At 43.6% G+C, this 18,166-nt stretch overlaps 3 protein-coding genes across 6 annotated transcripts in view; all 3 read right to left on the reverse strand.

The window, feature by feature from the left end:
- Positions 1 to 3,481, reverse strand: part of LOC110504527 (cyclin-J) — a 38,794-nt gene extending 35,313 nt beyond the window's left edge. The window contains exons 1-2 of the mRNA XM_036969785.1: positions 3,174 to 3,481; positions 1,614 to 1,722 (exon numbers count right to left, since the gene is read on the reverse strand). Coding sequence (XP_036825680.1) covers positions 1,614 to 1,691 — 78 coding nt within the window. The 5' untranslated portion in view covers positions 1,692 to 1,722; positions 3,174 to 3,481. The remainder of the gene's footprint in view (positions 1 to 1,613; positions 1,723 to 3,173) is intronic.
- A 107-nt stretch (positions 3,482 to 3,588) lies between these two features.
- Positions 3,589 to 6,914, reverse strand: c1qtnf2 (C1q and TNF related 2). Of its 4 annotated transcripts, none has more exons than XM_036969786.1 (3): positions 6,737 to 6,914; positions 5,250 to 5,525; positions 3,589 to 4,881 (listed from the first exon to the last, which is right to left on the reverse strand). In XM_036969786.1, exons 1-3 carry the CDS (start codon positions 6,789 to 6,791, stop codon positions 4,232 to 4,234), a joined length of 981 nt encoding a protein of 326 aa, XP_036825681.1. In that variant the 5' UTR covers positions 6,792 to 6,914; the 3' UTR covers positions 3,589 to 4,231. The 4 variants fall into 4 exon arrangements, with proteins under 4 accessions (XP_036825681.1, XP_021438959.1, XP_021438960.1 ...); XM_021583284.2 differs by having other exon boundaries at positions 6,683 to 6,914; XM_021583285.2 differs by lacking the exon at positions 6,737 to 6,914 and adding an exon at positions 6,105 to 6,333.
- A 4,315-nt stretch (positions 6,915 to 11,229) lies between these two features.
- The window catches only part of LOC110504362 (histone-lysine N-methyltransferase, H3 lysine-36 specific-like), a 44,347-nt gene continuing 37,410 nt past the window's right edge, over positions 11,230 to 18,166 (reverse strand). Inside the window, exon 20 of the mRNA XM_036970035.1 lies at positions 11,230 to 11,391. Within this exon, the coding sequence (XP_036825930.1) occupies positions 11,381 to 11,391 (11 nt within the window). The 3' untranslated portion in view covers positions 11,230 to 11,380. The remainder of the gene's footprint in view (positions 11,392 to 18,166) is intronic.

The following is an 18,166-nucleotide window of genomic DNA, read 5'->3' on the forward strand; positions in this document are numbered from 1 at the left end:
CTGTCAGCATGACCAACACACTGAGGACCACAATCTATGGCATACGTGTGACTCACACATATTTAATCTGTGAGTTTCATCAATTATCTGTTGAGTTAGTTCTATGTAGGCGATACAGAAACAATGGTGATCACTTAGGTGATAGGCGGCTAAAGGAATCTGAAGGACAATACATACAGAAACCCCCGTAAAACACCACCCCCGCCTTGAGTTCTCCTCTCTTCTCCGCCCCCCTTGCCTCTGGTCCATCTGTCTGTCTGGGGGTTCAGGGGCATTGTGGGGAACCGCAGTGGAAGGCAGGGGACTGGATGCAGAGAGGAGCTGACTAGCCTGCTGATGGGCTACAAGTATTTAGAGATAGGGTTTATGTCTGGGGTGTTGTTTTGGCTTTCAAAGACACTGGACAAGTTACATCAGCATAATTGCTTATTTACACAGACTTTTTGTCCTTGGTCTGCTGATTGGTTGAAGGGTTGGGGGAGTCAGAATAAATCAGAAGGGAGGCCCTAATCTACATACCCCCTTGGTTGCAGACTTCATACCCCCTTGGTTACAGACTTCATAACCCCTTGGTTACAGACTTCATACCCCCTTGGTTACAGCCTTCATACCCCCTTGGTTACAGACTTCATACACCCTTGGTTACAGACTTCCATAGTGAGTCAGACGAGTAAGTAAAAGAAGACTGTGGTAGGCTAAGTGAAATGTAATGAGACTGCCCGATTGTAACAGAGCGGGGGCAGCTGCCTGCAACAGTGCCATCTACTATACAAATACTCCCCCTACACATGACGTGCGCGTAGACACACACAAACCCCTACTCCATATTGTCCCTCCTACATAGAATCAAATTAGCTGTGATAATCTTACTCCCTACAAGAATACTGCAGTCCAGTAACAGATGCTGCCATTAAAGGGCCACACAGTAAAAAATATAATCATGCTGGAGGTTTGTCTAATTACTGTATCAGCCAATTAATGAGCCTCAGCCCTTCTATGTAATCTAAATTAGATCACTTCCAAATAGATGACAATCATGTAATTATATCTGCCAACATTAACTACACTGTATGGTGTAATATAGCTAAATATATAAGTCGAGGAGTGGCTATCAAGGCACTTCTGGCTTGGATCTTAATTTTTTATAAAACACTAGGTGAACAAGAAAACATATATTTTACCGCTTATCCAGAACGACATACATGAGCTATTATGGTTAAGTGCCTTGCTCAAGAGCACACCGGCAGATTTGGTTTACAAGGTTGGCTCGGGGATTCGAACCAGCTACCTTTCAGTTACTGGCCCAATGCTCTTAACCGCTAGGCTACCTAGATTAGTTGTCGTCTTGTTTAGGTTAAGCTGCATTTAAGCACAGGTGATCTGCAGGCCACCAAACTCAACTTTCTCCCTGGCATTGAGAACATCCTCATAATACCTATTTCAACATGCAGTTGAGATTCTTATCACGTGTGGCGATGATAAGAGGAAAGTGGAACTCAGGGAATGAACCAAGGAGACCCAGAGAACTGGATTCATAGAATCGGAATTCAGAATTCTATTCATTCTAAATTCTATATTCTATTCATTCTGATTCTATGACTGGCTGGTCTTACCTTGATGCGGAGGGACTGATGGATATCCCCTGCTAGCTGTCCTTTCCACCATTGTAACTCCCTTTCCATCTTTCCCATTCAGAGAAGGCCACAAGGATGAAGTTCAGCCCTGCAGACACACAGCAATGTGGGCTAAGTCAAGAGACATCCTGGCTGTATGCCGCATGTTATGGTTGTTGGTGTCTGATCACAACTCTTAAAACATCTATTTCATAAGAGAGAGGAAGCTCCAGCAAAGCAACAAATGTGTTGATTTCTAGGAGAAATAAAACATTTCATCTTTTGATTAACTTGCACTATGAAGTAATAGCAAATCAAATTCTAGAGGTGAGTGGGTTATGCGGGGTGACATGCTGCCTTTGATATTCATTAAGCAATCACTTTGAAAATCTATTGCAGTTAAAGATCAGCATTTGATCAAATAAAACACACCAAATAGCCTTCCGAAATGTTTACAAAGCAAAATTCTGGAAAACTATTCAAAATAGTTGGCTGCTCTTTTGTAAGCTTAGACATGTCACTGGCACTGCATAGCCCTTGATCATGACTCTCAGTTCCACTACATTATGCAGGAAGGGGGGGAAGTTGTTAAAAGCCGTGACGCTCCGTCTGAACATTAACACGCATCGCTTGCTGTACGGTTCTGGAAGCATAAGGATCGTATTTTTCATATCTGCACCTATAAAGGTGTGTATCAATTTAACATTTAAAAAATGTATAATATATACTTTTATTTTATTTTAAATTGATACACACCTTTACATGGTTAGGGTTCCCACACGGTCATATTTCCATGTTACAGCGCTTGTTTACGGAAGACAAGAGTGGACTACCTGTGCTAAATAGCTATCTGCATCTCCGAAACCTGTTTGTAAACGGCAGACGCCACAAACTTGTCACTGAAAAATACTGTTGGCTGCAACTGTGTTAAAAACCGTGTACACCAAGTGTGTATTTAGCGTTTGTTAAATTATTTTGATGTGATATAAAAGTATAGGGATTTATGTTTCTAGAACCGTACCGCAATTGATTTACGTTTAGATGCAGTGTTAACTGTTTTGGCTGTCAGAGCCAATGCGCCCTTTAAACAAAGTATGTAAGGTACTTGGACTAAGGAGTAACGTTAGACTCCTTTAGTACAATATTGGACTATGGGGGAATGCAGTGCAGTACCATGCATGTGGGTGTGATTTAAATGCCCCCCTGCAGTGGAAAAAAACGAAATGGGAATTATAGTGCTAGGTTAACAAAGTAACTTTTTGTTGTAGGCCTAACAACAAATTGCTACTTTGTCACAAATCTGCTTAGGAGAAAAGAAAACAATACGTTGATAATGGGAAAATTAGTCAAGACTGTCATTCAGCGGTGTCAACACCACGAGACGGTTTTTTAAACAGAAAACTGGACCGGTCTTTCGTTTCTAATACTCTTTAATTTATAGGCCTTTAACTCAAACTTGACAAAGATCGCACGTGACTATTGACCGCATTAAATCCATGACACACACATTTAATCAACTTTTAAATTCGCGACATTTCCATGATCGCATGTGCCGCTCACCCTTTCCGACAGGAATACCCTCAGACCTCTTTGTTTCACTCCGACATCCTGAATGAGTGAATTCCTCTTTGGGAAGTTGTGTGTTATCCTCGGTACCGGCGAAAAGCGACGACGGTTTCCGTTCTTCGGGTGACAAAGTAACAATGCTTCAGAACAGTTTAATTCCGCTGTTTTCTAGTCTGTTTACACTTTTCCAACGATTTTTCCACGACCGTCTCTTTCTAACGAGTTCCCGTTCAACAAAGTGGTTGGCTGCCCCAGCTGCTGTTGGGGTCGGTAAGGAGCTCGTGAACCTGCGTACGCGAAACACCGAGTGTGAGATGGGAAATGTAGTCCAAAAACCCCGTGGCTAAAATGGGATAACTACGGCAATAACTCTTTCTCTAATTGATTTCAATCAAACTAAACATGTCTCTCCCAGATATGAACAACTTAACAAAAGCTGGCATTTTAAAAACGGATAGTACCGTAGATGATTAAATCAAGTTTTATTGCAAATCACTTTATCAACTTTCTCTAGGTACGTGGGTAAAAAAAAAAAACGTTTTCCTTTAGCACATTGTAAAATTTACTATAATATGATTTATAACACAAAATAAACTATTTTTAATAACATGTAACACTAACAGTGCATTCTCATGTAATTTAGACAGAGAGGGTTAGTTGCATGTAGGAACATCTCCTTATTGCTGAATATAAACAGCACCAAAAATTATTGAATGTGAAAATAAAATAATTTCCCTCATTTCCCTCCACCATTAACAATCCAATAAGCCATAACATGCAATGCAATTCTGTTCATAAACAATAAGCAATGAGTATTAGCTGGGCAACAGACGACTCCTGGAGCCACCTGGTGTCAATATAGGGAAAAGCTTTTTTCAATAATATGCAAAGATAATACAGTAGGCCTATTAAAATGTTCTCTAAAAAAGTGAATTGTATCATTGACCCAAACTGAGTATAAATAGGCTGAGCTATGATTTCAATGATGACAGGCAGAATTTTCTACCCAAATGGGCAAGGAAGCTAAACTGGTGCCATTGTAGTTCAACCCATCAGGATGAAGGTGATGAATCCTCATTAGCTTTCCTGTCCACTTCGTTCAGATACTCCTGGTCTGCATAGATCAGGAACCCGGTAAACAGACTATCTGTCCAGAACGGGTCATAGAACAGCCCATTCTGTTCAGAGTAGAAGATCTGCAGCCAAACCTGGTCCTGGCGCTCTAACCGGAGAACCGTGGAACCGGACGCCACATCGTGGTTCCCAGTGTTGGCGTCAAACGTCTTGATCTTGTACTGCCCGTTGTGCACCAGCCCGATCGCCAAGTGCTTATTGGCCAATGTGATGTCATAAGTGAAGTAGTAGACTCCAGGGACAGAGCAGACAAACTTCCCAGTCGTGGCGTTGTAGTGGTTCCCTTCGTTGAGTAGAATACGTTTGAACCGGATTGGGAGACGCTCTTTGGGGTAACTCTTGGTCATGGCAACAGAGAAGGCGGAGCGGGCTGAGTTGGTGCCGCAGTTACAGCCCCCAGGAGCCCCTGTCTCACCTGCGTCCCCCATCTCCCCCTTGGTGCCCCCCAGCCCGGCCAGACCTGGGGCCCCACGCGCGCCCTTCAGCCCTCGGGGTCCATGCTTGCCCACTACGCCCTCACGACCTTTAACCCCGGGTTTACCTGGGTTCCCAGACCTCCCCTGTTCACCTAAAGATCAGAAAGAGACAGACAGGTCATGGCTATTTTACATTGATATATACAGTATTTACACCAGACAGCTCACAATGCAGTGTACTGCATTGTAACACAACATTATAGCTAACACAGGAAGCAATAAAGGACTTTAAGATTGGTAAAGTGGCTACTGTGACCAGAAACATTGCCTGAGACATAAAGACTAATGTTAGCTCCCAAATGTAATGCCTCTAGGCTTCAGCTCAGTGGGCTAACAGGTAATGCCTATATTGTAGGCTTCAGCTCAGTGGACTAACTAACTCAGCCTTGAGTTGTACTACAGTACTCGGTTTTAGGCCCAGGCCAGGCTACTACCTGGATGCTTCCATTAGGCTTCTTACCTCTGTCACCCCTCTCCCCCTTCTTTCCATCATCCCCATCCAGGCCATCCTTCCCTGGGGTACCCATGGGACCCATAGTCCCTGGAGATCCGGGGCCCCCTGGGTTGCCACCTGGCCCCTGAGGGCCGGGTAGACTACACACCAGCTGGGAGGAATGGATGGTGATGTTGTGGCCCTTCTTGTACAAGGGGTGTGTAGTCTGGAACTGGGACTGGGGGGTAGTCACAGTGATGGATAGTAAACACACCACCAGAGACAGCTGGAGCATGGTAGTAGCTGAAAAGATAAGGGAGGCTTTTAGGAATCATCAGTTGGAAAGTTGTTGTTGTAGAGATCATCAGAACCGATGCATTACACAGCTGGCTTATAGCTCAAACACACCGCTGTCATCAGAGGTACGCTGACTAAAACTGAGATTTCATAAACATTTTCGAGACAGTGTGCCGATAAGGCTATGTTAACTGACGTGCATTCAAATTATGTCTACAAATCAAAACACGGAGTAAACATTGCTGAAAAATACAGTTAAACAACAAAGTATGTTAGCTGTGTCTTGATCAAATTTGCATATCATTGCCGTTATATAACTATAAAACAAAGTGTTGTGCGTAATGGAGAGTTTCTCTCGACCTCACACATGATGCCATCGTTAGGGAACATCTCTCACACATGATGCCATCGTTAGGGAACATCTCTCACACATGATGCCATCGTTAGGGAACATCTCTCACACATGATGCCATCGTTAGGGAACATCTCTCACACATGATGCCATCGTTAGGGAACATCTCTCACACATGATGCCATCGTTAGGGAACATGCTGAAATAACAGGGAAAACATGTAGGCTACTCACCAACTGAAGAGATAAACTTGCTAAATAGCAGCATTTTTATGCGTTGACCAACCCTTTCAGTTCCACAGAACGGAAGCACAACCTTACCGCCTACATAATACACCAATGTCGGGTCGAAATACCATCTTTGACGTACAGTATTGTAAAGAAATCCTGTGCGTATTTGAACCCCAAACGCAAAACATGAACATCCTCCCCGTTGCAGCAATAGCTCTCTCTCTCTCTCTCTCTCTCTCTGCCAATAAATACTTTCACCATGAGGTAATTCATTTCAACAAACTCAACAACCGTATCCTCTGACAACCCCAGTAATGTCAATAAATAATGTAAGCGAAGTCTAAGATGAAAGCTGAATGTATTGGTTTTGCTTATTTTTTTCCCCACCAGTTATTATGTGAAATTTCAACTGACAGTTGTGCCAAGGGGCCAACTTGCATTAGGGGATGTTTTGATAGGCGGTATACCGTCAATTTCACAGGTTATCACCATAAACGGAGAAATCGTAAAACAAACATCATACAAGGCAGCCCCATGCAAAAGTGAGTGGAATTAAGTAGAAGTGCACTATTTAGGATTACCAGATGTGTCCAGACACCGTGCCAAGAACCGGAGAAAACCCATCAAGAACTCACAGCTGGAAGAATAGGGTGGAAGCACTGTATGCAACGCTTCACAGAATACATGCATGACAAACTAAAACACGTGCTAAAGTTGTGATTGAGCCCTCTCAATAACGCTCATGCAAAGAACCAGTTACTGTAGAACTCTTCTTGAGAGATGGGGACCGTTGACATTTATTGTGGTTCGTGAATCGGATGATTATGCATGTAGAGGAGCCCCCCCCCCCCGTCCAGTTTTAGGTTTCACTGATCAGACAAGCACAAACCCGTGTTCTAAACTTATTTGCCTAGTTAAATAAAAAGGTTAAATTAAAACATTCAACTTTTAAAAAATGTAAATACCAGACATTGGTATTTTAGGGCGGTGCGCAATCAGCCCAACGTCATCCGGGTTTGGGAGGGGTAGGCCAACGTTGTAAATAAGAATTGACTTGCCTAGTTATTAAATAAATAAATGGGCCTAACAGCAACCATTTGTCTGCAGTGCTTGGCACTTCTTAGGTGCCAGAAGTGTTACTGTCTCTCTCTCTCTCTCTCTCTCTAGCCAACTTATTTTATTTATGCAGCTCTACATCACCCTTTACTTTCAGTGATATGATGAGTCTGCCTTATTTTTCAGTGCATACTGAGAAAATAATTCACAAAGCAAATGGGAATACAATTTGGTTTTCTAACAAATGTCTTTATTCCACCAAATGTCTGAGATAACCAAGAGAAGTCAGGCTGTTTATTGAATATACGGTCCTTTGAAAGTTCATTCTATATTTACAAATATGAAAGAAAACAACATTTGTACCACATTAATATACTTAATAATATAAACTGACTACAATGATCTTCTGAGGAATAGTAGACTTGAGGGGTAAACATGAAATGAAGAGAGATGGTTGGCTCCAGGTTAAGAGGAGACAATAGGGGGTACAGGGCTGGGATGAGAGGTTAGAGGGGGAGATGGTAGAGGGTAGAGGGCTAGGAGGAGAGGGTAGGGTAAAGCGTAGGGGGTACAGGGCTGGGATGAGAGGGTAGAGGAGGAGATGGTAGAGGGTAGAGGGCTGGGAGGAGAGGGTAGAGGTGGAGATGGTAGAGGGCTGAGAGGAGAGGGTAGGGCAGAGGGTGAGAGGAGAGGGTAGGGGAGGAGACTGTAGAGGGTAGAGGGCTGGGAGGAGAGGGTAGGGTAGAGGGTGAGAGGAGAGGGTAGGGGGTACAGGGCTGGGATGAGAGGGTGGAGGGTATACTGTAGGTAGGGGCGAGCATAGAGTATGGGGTTGTCGCTATCACTGTCCCAGCTCCAGGAAGTTGGCCATGGGGTCGTCTTCCCTGGAGCGTTTCATCCTGAAGGCCTCCATATCCTCCTCCGTGGGCTCCTTGATCTCCTGCAGGCTGTTGTACTTCCTCTTCCTCTCATCCACCTTCATCATCTCCTCTACCTGCTTTAGATGCACGTCCTCTGTAGCCAGAGCCTGCGGAGAGAGAGAGAGGGGGGAGCGAGTGAGGTGCGAGCGAGCGAGGGGGGCGAGCGAGAGAGGGGGGAGCGAGCGAGAGCAGGAGAGAAAGCCAAGGAGAGAAGGGGGGGGGGGGGGGGCGAGAGAGGGAGGGCGGGTGGAGGGTGGGCGAGAGAGCAGGAGAGAAAGCCAGGGAGAGAAAGGGAGGGAGGGATGGACGGTGAGCGAGAGAGGGTGAGCGAGAGACAGAGAGAGGGAGAGGATGAGCGAGAGAGAGCTCACCCTCCCTCTCTATTGCTCAGCCGGGGAGAGAGAGAGCCAGGGAGACAGCGAGAGCACGAGAGAGCCGGGGAGAGAGAGAAAGCACGAGAGAGCCGGGGAGAGAGAGAAAGCACGAGAGAGCCGGGGAGAGAGAGAGAGCATAAGAGAGCCGGGGAGAGCGAGAAAAAGCAAGAGAGCTGGGGAGAGCGAGAGAAAGCAAGACACCCGGGAGAGCAAGAGAAAGCGAGACAGCTGGGGTGAGAGAGGGGAGTGGTTTTGGGGTGAGATATAGTCAGGTAGGAGTACACGCAGAGGCCAAGGGGTCTGACTACCTAATATAATGTTCATTAACACATGGGCATGCACACAAGTCAAAGTTCACCTGGTTCAGTTTCTGTTTCTTCTTCTCCTCTTCAGATTCGCTGCGGTCTGAGCCGTGCTTCTTCTTCTGCTTCTGCTTCTTCTGCTTCTTCTTCTTCTGCTTCTTCTGCTTCTTCTTCTACTGCTTCTTCTTCTTCTTCTTCTCCTTCTTCTGCTTCTTCTTCTTCTGCTTCTTCTTCTTCTGCTTCTTCTGCTTCTTCTTCTACTGCTTCTTCTTCTGCTTCTTCTTCTTCTTCTTCTCCTTCTCCTGCTTCTGCTTCTTCTTCTTCTCCTTCTTCTGCTTCTTCTTCTTCTGCTTCTTCTTCTTCTGCTTCTTCTGCTTCTTCTTCTACTGCTTCTTCTTCTTCTTCTTCTTCTCCTTCTTCTGCTTCTTCTTCTTCTGCTTCTTCTTCTGCTTCTTCTGCTTCTTCTTCCACTGCTTCTTCTTCTTCTGCTTCTTCTTCTTCTGCTTCTTCTTCTTCTGCTTCTTCTTCTACTGCTTCTTCTTCTTCTTCTGCTTCTTCTTCTGCTTCTTCTGCTTCTTCTTCTACTGCTTCTTCTTCTTCTGCTTCTGCTTCTTCTGCTTCTTCTTCTACTGCTTCTTCTTCTTCTTCTGCTTCTTCTGCTTCTTCTTCTTCTGCTTCTCCTTCTGCTTCTCCTTCTTCTTCTGCTTCTTCTCTTTTAGCTTCTCCCTGTGAATCTCTAGCAGTCTTCAGCTCCTCCTCCTGCTCCAGTCCCTCCTCAAACGGAACACAGGTTGAGGAGCTCTATAGGGGGAGTAGCTTCGATGCCAGCCTCTCCGGTGCAGTAGCTCATTTTGACCATGGAGTGGCAGCACTTGAAGTCCCAGCAGCTTTCTCCCCTGCATGACCCCCAGATACACTGCAAGGCAAAAAAAAGAAACCACTTTAAGTATGCTTATCTGAATAGATGCTACTGTACAGTATCAATACTGTCCTTTACTATATATTTTTTTAGACTTGGAAAAGTTCTTGCAGACTCAAATTGTTATTGTAAAACGCCAGCACTGTGCTCCTCCACGAGGGGGCTGCTCTCCAAAGGTTCCTGTCTAGCCGGGAAGACCGTTCTGACTGTGCTCCTCCACGAGGGGGCTGCTCTCCAAAGGTTCCTGTCTAACCGGAGACCGTTCTGACTGTGCTCCTCCACGAGGGGGCTGCTCTCCAAAGGTTCCTGTCTAGCCGGGAAGACCGTTCTGACTGTGCTCCTCCACGAGGGGGCTGCTCTCCAAAGGTTCCCGTCTAGCCGGAGACCGTTCTGAATGTGCTCCTCCACGAGGGGGCTGCTCTCCAAAGGTTCCTGTCTAACCGGAGACCGTTCTGACTGTGCTCCTCCACGAGGGGGCTGCTCTCCAAACGTTCCTGCCTAACCAGAGACCGTTCTGACTGTGCTCCTCCACGAGGGGGCTGCTCTCCAAAGGTTCCCGTCTAGCCGGAGACCGTTCTGAATGTGCTCCTCCACGAGGGGGCTGCTCTCCAAAGGTTCCTGTCTAACCGGAGACCGTTCTGACTGTGCTCCTCCACGAGGGGGCTGCTCTCCAAAGGTTCCTGTCTAACCGGAGACCGTTCTGACTGTGCTCCTCCACGAGGGGGCTGCTCTCCAAAGGGTCCTGTCTAACCGGAGACCGTTCTGACTGTGCTCCTCCACGAGGGGACTGCTCTCCAAAGGTTCCTGTCTAACCGGAGACCGTTCTGACTGTGCTCCTCCACGAGGGGGCTGCTCTCCAAAGGTTCCTGTCTAACCGGAGACCGTTCTGACTGTGCTCCTCCACGAGGGGGCTGCTCTCCAAAGGTTCCTGTCTAGCCGGAGACCGTTCTGAATGTGCTCCTCCACGAGGGGGCTGCTCTCCAAAGGTTCCTGTCTAACCGGAGACCGTTCTGACTGTGCTCCTCCACGAGGGGGCTGCTCTCCAAAGGTTCCTGTCTAACCGGAGACCGTTCTGACTGTGCTCCTCCACGAGGGGACTGCTCTCCAAAGGTTCCTGTCTAACCGGAGACCGTTCTGACTGTGCTCCTCCACGAGGGGGCTGCTCTCCAAAGGTTCCTGTCTAACCGGAGACCGTTCTGACTGTGCTCCTCCACGAGGGGGCTGCTCTCCAAAGGTTCCTGTCTAGCCGGAGACCGTTCTGAATGTGCTCCTCCACGAGGGGGCTGCTCTCCAAAGGTTCCTGTCTAACCGGAGACCGTTCTGACTGTGCTCCTCCACGAGGGGGCTGCTCTCCAAAGGTTCCTGTCTAACCGAGAAGACAGTTCTGACTGTGCTCCTCCACGAGGGGGCTGCTCTCCAAAGGTTCCTGTCTAACCGGGAAGACAGTTCTGACTGTGCTCCTCCACGAGGGGGCTGCTCTCCAAAGGTTCCTGTCTAACCGGAGACCGTTCTGACTGTGCTCATCTCTACGGGGTTAGTCGGTTCTGGACGCCTCACCGCGTGGTTCTGGATGAGTACGTCCTCTTCGTATTTGGAGCGTGCCACAACCTACTCCGGTCCCTTCAGCACGGCACCATGATGACTGTACTCCACGCAGTCCTCAGTCTGGGCCAGCAGCAGCCCTCTGGGAGGGACGTCCAGCTGCTCCTCACCCCCGTACTGAGACACAGAACATAACATACAGGAATAACAGTTATTCAACATGACCTTCAACCAACAAGAATGAAACAGTTATACCATTAACTAATGTATGACAGGGTTGGGGGGGGGGTTCAAATTTAATTTGAAATTCCAAATCAATTCTTTAATTCACTCATGAAGTGAATAATCTACATTGTTGAAATTAAAATATAATTCAATCTTTAAGTTATAGATTTGGAATATAAATTAGACTTGTTTGGACTGGTTAGGTTAGAATATTGAAAACATTTAATATTTGGAATTGAAATGCAATATTTGTACATTTCCCAGTTAAAGTAATTAATGAAATGGACTGCAGGATTTGTTTGGAATGATTTCAACTTGTATTTCTATATTTCTAGTATGGCTAGGCTGTCTAAACAGTGAGTGAACAGAGAGGGAATTGAATTTGTGGAATTGTTTGCGATAATATTGAATTGGGAATTGAATTCTTGGAATTTTACCTAACACTGGAATTGAGAGAGATAAAATTAATAGACTGACCTGGAATTAGAAGGGAATGAAATAACATTTTACAGGACGAGGGAACTGAATTGGTGGAATTAATCCAAACCCTGCTGTATGAGGAACTTGAGTTCATGTTTATTACATTGATGACACTTTTACGGGCTACACAACTTTCTACATGCAGTGTATTTATTCTGTGCCTTATCCAGGATCATCTTCTTCTGTTTGTCCTTGAAAACCTCCTTCTTGACCTTGAAGGACTGGTGCAGCAGCTCCAGCTTGGTGGGGTCGGCCTGGAGGTGCACCTCAGAGCCCTTATCATTGGCCTCCCACGCAAAGACTGGAGAGGTGGAGGAGATGACGTGTGTTAACTTCCATTCGATCCCTTTCCTATTCTAACTATGAAGAACATTGGCATTAGGATGCCAGCTCTATGGATACCATTTTATCAGCCTAAAACATGGGGAGAAGTTGGGATATACCACTAATTCTCCTGGGAGATATTGAGAGAAGAAATTAACAAAGATGGTTAAGTATGAAGATACTGTATGTAGAAACTGGTTGTCCAATAGAATTCCCAGATCACACTTGTAGGCGATGTCATGGTGACGTTAGCTAGCTAAGGTCATGCGCATAAACACGTCATATTGGGTGTAACGGTCGTGTCGCACTGGACAGTGGACCTTCAAAATAAGGCACTACTTCGATTTAAAAAAAAGTGTTATTGACGAAAATGAAACATGTCCGTTTGTCATTTTCACGAGTTGGGAGTAAAAACATGTTCAGATACTTAAAGGGATACTTTGGGATTTTGGCAAAGAAGCGCTTTATCAGATGAACTTGTGGAAGTTGCAATTGTTAACTAGCGTTGACTGGAAATCTATGGGAACAGCTAGCATGGCGCTAGTTAGCATTGGCTCTCAAAAACTAACTCTAGACTTCCTTCATAGTGGACACAGAGACAGTAGATAAAGGGCTTAATTGCCAAAATCCTGACGTATCACTAAGACATTGTCTCAAATCAAGGTTGTGCCTTTAGAAATCAAGAAAATTAACAATTATGGTAGAATCTTAACATTTCTCAAACCCTGGTCTGGTCTGCCGAGTATGCTTTCCAAGCGTTCCCGGAAGTCTTGAGATGTTGAGTCTCTGTGTTTAGAAAGTCTGTGATATGAATCAGAAAGAAACTCCAGTTGGGTTCTGGGCAGGAAAGAGAAACTGTGTCTGGGCCATGGTGTCTCCAGAGAACCCCTCACTGACAAATAAACACGATGGAGAAGGACAAACATTTAGGAACACAGGCGATCTCAGTGTCGGCAAAACATTCTCTCTCACACACACACACACACACACACACACACAGACACACACAGTCACAAAGACACAGCGAAAGAAAAGATAAGCACTGTCACATCAGCATTCATGTATATAGTGATTTGGAACATGTAAATTACAAAATCTTAACATGTGGTTTAATTTTTTAATTTTTAATTGTATTTCACCTTTATTTAACCAGGAAGGGCTCATTGAGATTTAAAATCTAATTTTCAAGAGCGTCCTGGCCAAGATTGGCAGCATCATGTAATTACAAAAATTTGACAAACAACATGAAAAACTACAAGTAATCTAGTAAAAACCATATAATTCACAAGAGTATAACAAAATCAAAAACAGCAAATTAAAAACACTGACAGGTCAGGGAATCAGTCTCAAGATCATTCATCAGTGATTTAAAAATACCAATCGGGACAAATTCTTCCAGTTTAAAAGTATTTTGTAAGGCGTTCCAAGACGATGGCGCAGAGTACATAAAAGCCCTTTTACCAAATTCAGTTGGGACATTTGGAACAGTTAGCAGGATAAAGTCCAGCGAACGAAGAGAGTACCCACCACGTTTCTGAACAATAAAAATGCCCAAATAAAAAGGTAGTAAACCCAAAATGTCTTTGTAAATAAAAGTATACCAGTGACTGAGCCTACGAGTGACTAGAGAAGGCCAGCCAACCCTGGTATACAAAGTGCAGTGGTGCGTAAGGGTTCTGCAGTTTAAAATAAATCTCAAAATGCCATGGTAAAGGGTGTCAATTGATCTCAAACACTGAGCGGAAGCATTCATATCTAAAATATCCCCATAGTCTAGTAAAGACATAAATGTAGCTGATACTAGCCTCCTTCTGGCTTCAAAAGAAAAACAGGCCTTATTCCTAAAATAAAATCCCAATTTCAGCTTCAATTGTTTTGTAAATTGTTGAATATGCAATTTAAGAGGCCGTCATCAATTAAAATTCCAAGATATTTATATGAGGTTACAACCTCAATCTCCTTGCCCTGACAGGTAGTAATAGGTGAAAGGTTCAGAGGTCTATTTCTTGCTTTAGAAAACACCATTAGTTTAGTTTTGTCAGTATTGAGGATAAGCTTCAATTGACACAAGGTATGTATAAAAAGCAGTTTGCAAGTTCTGGAAAGCTTTTGTTAGAGACGAGGCACAACAGTAAATAACAGTATCATCAGCATAAAAATGAAGTTGCGCATTTTGGACATTTTTGTCTAAATCATTTATATAAATAGTGAATAAGAGAGGACCAAGTACAGAGCCTTGGGGCACACCATCAAAGACAGACAATTTAACAGACATAAGCCCATCAAATTGAGTGCACTGAGTTCTATCAGACAGATAGTTAGCAAACCATGCAACTGCATGCTCTGAAAGACCTTCACTCGACAATCTCTGCCTTAGTATAGCATGATCAACTGTATCAAAAGCCTTAGAGAGATCAATAAAAAGTGAGACACAGTGCTGTTTTTTGTCAATGGCTTCAGTGATATCATTTAAAACCTTCATGGCTGCTGTAATTGTGCTATGCTTCTTCCTGAAGCCCGATTGGTACATTGATAAAATAGAGTTAGTAAATAAAAACTATTTTAGCTGTTCACTTACAAGGGTTGCAAGTATTTTCACCAGGGGTGACAGCTTTGAGATTGGCCTATAATTATTTGAAAGAGTTGGATCTCCCCCTTTTAAAAGTGGTAGGACAAATGCTGATTTCCAGACCTTAGGAATTTCATTACATTCCAGGGTTAGATTGAACAGATATGTAAGTGGTTCAGCTATGAAATCAGCTGCCAGATTTACAAAGCAGGGATCCAGAAGATCAGGACCTGCAGGCTCTCTCTGATCTAAGGATTTCAGGGCTTTATGTACCACCTGCACTGAGAATGGCAAAAAGCTAAACGTTTGACCAGCTCTCACTGGTTCATCTACACAGGGTTGTACAGAGACAGAGGACACTGAATCAAACAGCCTACCAGATGATACAAAGTGCTCATTGAAACAATTCAGCATCTCAGTTGTGTCATATACAGCAACAGAGTCCTTCAAAACACATGATGGTAATTCATTAACATTACTGTTACCAGACATAGACTTTCTAGGGTCATTCAGGTTCAGTGGTAACAGACATAACATATTCAGACTTGGCCTTCCTGAGAAGAAAATAACACTTGTTTCGTAACTGCCTAAAAATAAGCCAATCAGCATCATGATATGTAATTAGAGATTCATGACATGAAGTTACAGACTGTTAAGGAACAGTAACCTGCTCTTCAGACGCCATGTCAGTGTTCTGATAGGGGTTTACACTAATGTAGTGTACAGACCATTAGTTAAATAGTGCTGAGCGATTAGTACTTGTTGAGGTCGGTTTTAATAATCACGTTTTTTTTCTTCTTCGATATCTCACATTAAATGCACTATGTATTGTGGGTTGAATGCTATAACACAGAATAAAACTATTAATACAAGTCCCATGATGGTAGTGACTGCCCATTACGACTTATCACTAATTAACCATTGTTTATTTACATCAATAACATATTTCAGTTGTGTATATAACATTGGTTTTATTTGATGACTATTATTTCATTCCAAGTCCTCGTAGCATTGAGATCACAAAAAAAACTAAATGGAATTAAAATAGCTAAAGCAATTTCGGTTAAATCCTTTAAAACATTTTTTTTTTTTTTTATACCAAAAATAACCTGTGTTGGTTAGTCGCTCAACAACAGTTAAAGGAACCGTAACCTACTCTTCAGTGTTCTGCTAGGGGTTCTCTCTCATGGCTCGTGTCTTGGGGGTCATAGTAGGCTGAGTCTGGGATATAGATTCTCAAGTCACAAAAGGGTCACAAAAGTACACAAATGCATAAGTTAAATACTTCTTCAACAAAACTTGTCAGAATTACAAATGTGTAACTTCTATGGGTGATGAGCGGGAGAACAGATTGAGATGCCAAATGTAGCATGGCTCACAAAACACCTTCAATGTGACTGGACTCACTCTAGTGATGTCTTCTCTGATACGCAGGTTCAGTTGAAGTCGGAAGTTTACATACACTTAGGTTGGAGTATTTAAAACTTGTTTTTCAACCACTCCACAAATTTCTTGTTAACGAACTATAGTTTCGGCAAGTCGGTTATGACATCTACTTTGTGCATGGCAAGTCATTTTTCCAACAATTGTTTACAGACAGATTATTTAACTTATAATTCATTGTATTACAAATCCAGTGGGTCAGAAGTTTACATACACTAAGTTGACTGTGCCTTTAAACAGCTTGGAAAATTCCAGAAAATGATGTCATGGCTTTAGAAGCTTCTGATAGGCTAATTGACATCATTTGAGTCAATTGGAGGTGTACCTGTGGATGTATTTCAAGGCCTACCTTCAAACTCAGTGTCTCTTTGCCTGACATTATGGGAAAATCAAAATAAAATCAGCCAAAACCTCAGAAAATAAAATTGTAGACCTCCACAAGTCTGATTCATCCTTGGAAGCAATTTCCAAGCTCCTAATGGTACCACGTTCATCTGTACAAACAATAGTACGGAGATATTAACACCATGGGACCGCTCAGGAAGGAGACGCGTTCTGTCTCCTAGAGATGAACATACTTTGCTGCGAAAAGTGCAAATCAATCCCAGAACAACAGCAAAGGACCTTGTGAAGATGCTGGAGGAAACAGTAAAACGAGTCCTATATCGACGAAACCTGAAAGGCCGCTCAGCCAGGAAGCAGCCACTGCTCCAAAACCGCCATAAAAAAAAGCCAGTCTAAGGTTTGCAACTGCACATGGGGACAAAGATCGTACTTTTTGGAGAAATGTCCTCTGGTCTTATGAAACAAAAATAGAACTGTTTGGCCATAATGACCATTGTTATGTTTGGAAGAAAAAGGGGAAGGCTTGTAGCCGAAGAACACCATCCCAACTGTAAAGCATGGGGGTGGCAGCATCATGTTGTGGGGGTGCTTTGCTGCAGGAGGGACTGGTGCACTTCACAAAATAGATGGCGTCATGAGGAAGGAAAATTATCTGGATATTTTGAAGCAACATCTCAAGACGTCAGTCAGGAAGTTAAAGCTTAGTCGCAAATGGGTCTTCCAAATGGACAATGACCCCAAGCATACTTCCAAAGTTATGGAACAATGGCTCAAAGACAACAAAGTCAAGGTATTGAAGTGGCCATCACAAAGCCCTGACCTTAATCCTACAGAAAATTTGTGTGCAGAACTGAAAAAGCGTTTGCGAGCAACAAGGCCTACAAACCTGACTCAGTTACACCAACTTATTGTGGGAAGCTTGTGGAAGGCAACCTGAAACATTTGCCCCAAATTAAACAATTTAAAGGCAACGCTAACAAATACTAATTGAGTATGTAAACTTCTGACTCACTGGGAATGTGATGAAAGAAATAAAAGCTGAAATAAAATCAATATACTGTTATTCTGACGTTTCACATTCTTAAAATAAAGTGGTGATCCTAACTGACCTAACACAGGGAATTTTTACTAGGATTAATTGTCAGGATTTGTGAAAAACTGAGTTTAAATGTATTTGGCTAGGGTGTATGTAAACGTCCAACTTCAACTGTAACATGTATGACTGGACTCACCATGGCGATGTCTTCTCTGATTCGCAGGACGTGTTCAGAACAAGGCTAAGGGTAGAGAAAGCTTGTTGGACACTAAGAAAGCTTTGTTGTAGAGCATTTAACACAAAATTAGCAGAGGGGGCAGCTGAGTATAAGACTGTGTCATCTGCATATAAATGGATGAGAGAGCTTCCTACTGCCTGAGCTACAGTGGGGCAAAAAAGTATTTAGTCAGCCATGAATTGTGCAAGTTCTCCCACTTAAAAAGATGAGAGAGGCCTGTAATTTTCATCATCAAATCATTTTTTCAGCTGATCTGCTTTTCTTTTTTCAAAAGGGAAAGGATAAGTGAGTC

This window comes from Oncorhynchus mykiss, chromosome 31, assembly GCF_013265735.2.
Source record: "Oncorhynchus mykiss isolate Arlee chromosome 31, USDA_OmykA_1.1, whole genome shotgun sequence".
Lineage (NCBI taxonomy): Eukaryota > Metazoa > Chordata > Actinopteri > Salmoniformes > Salmonidae > Oncorhynchus > Oncorhynchus mykiss.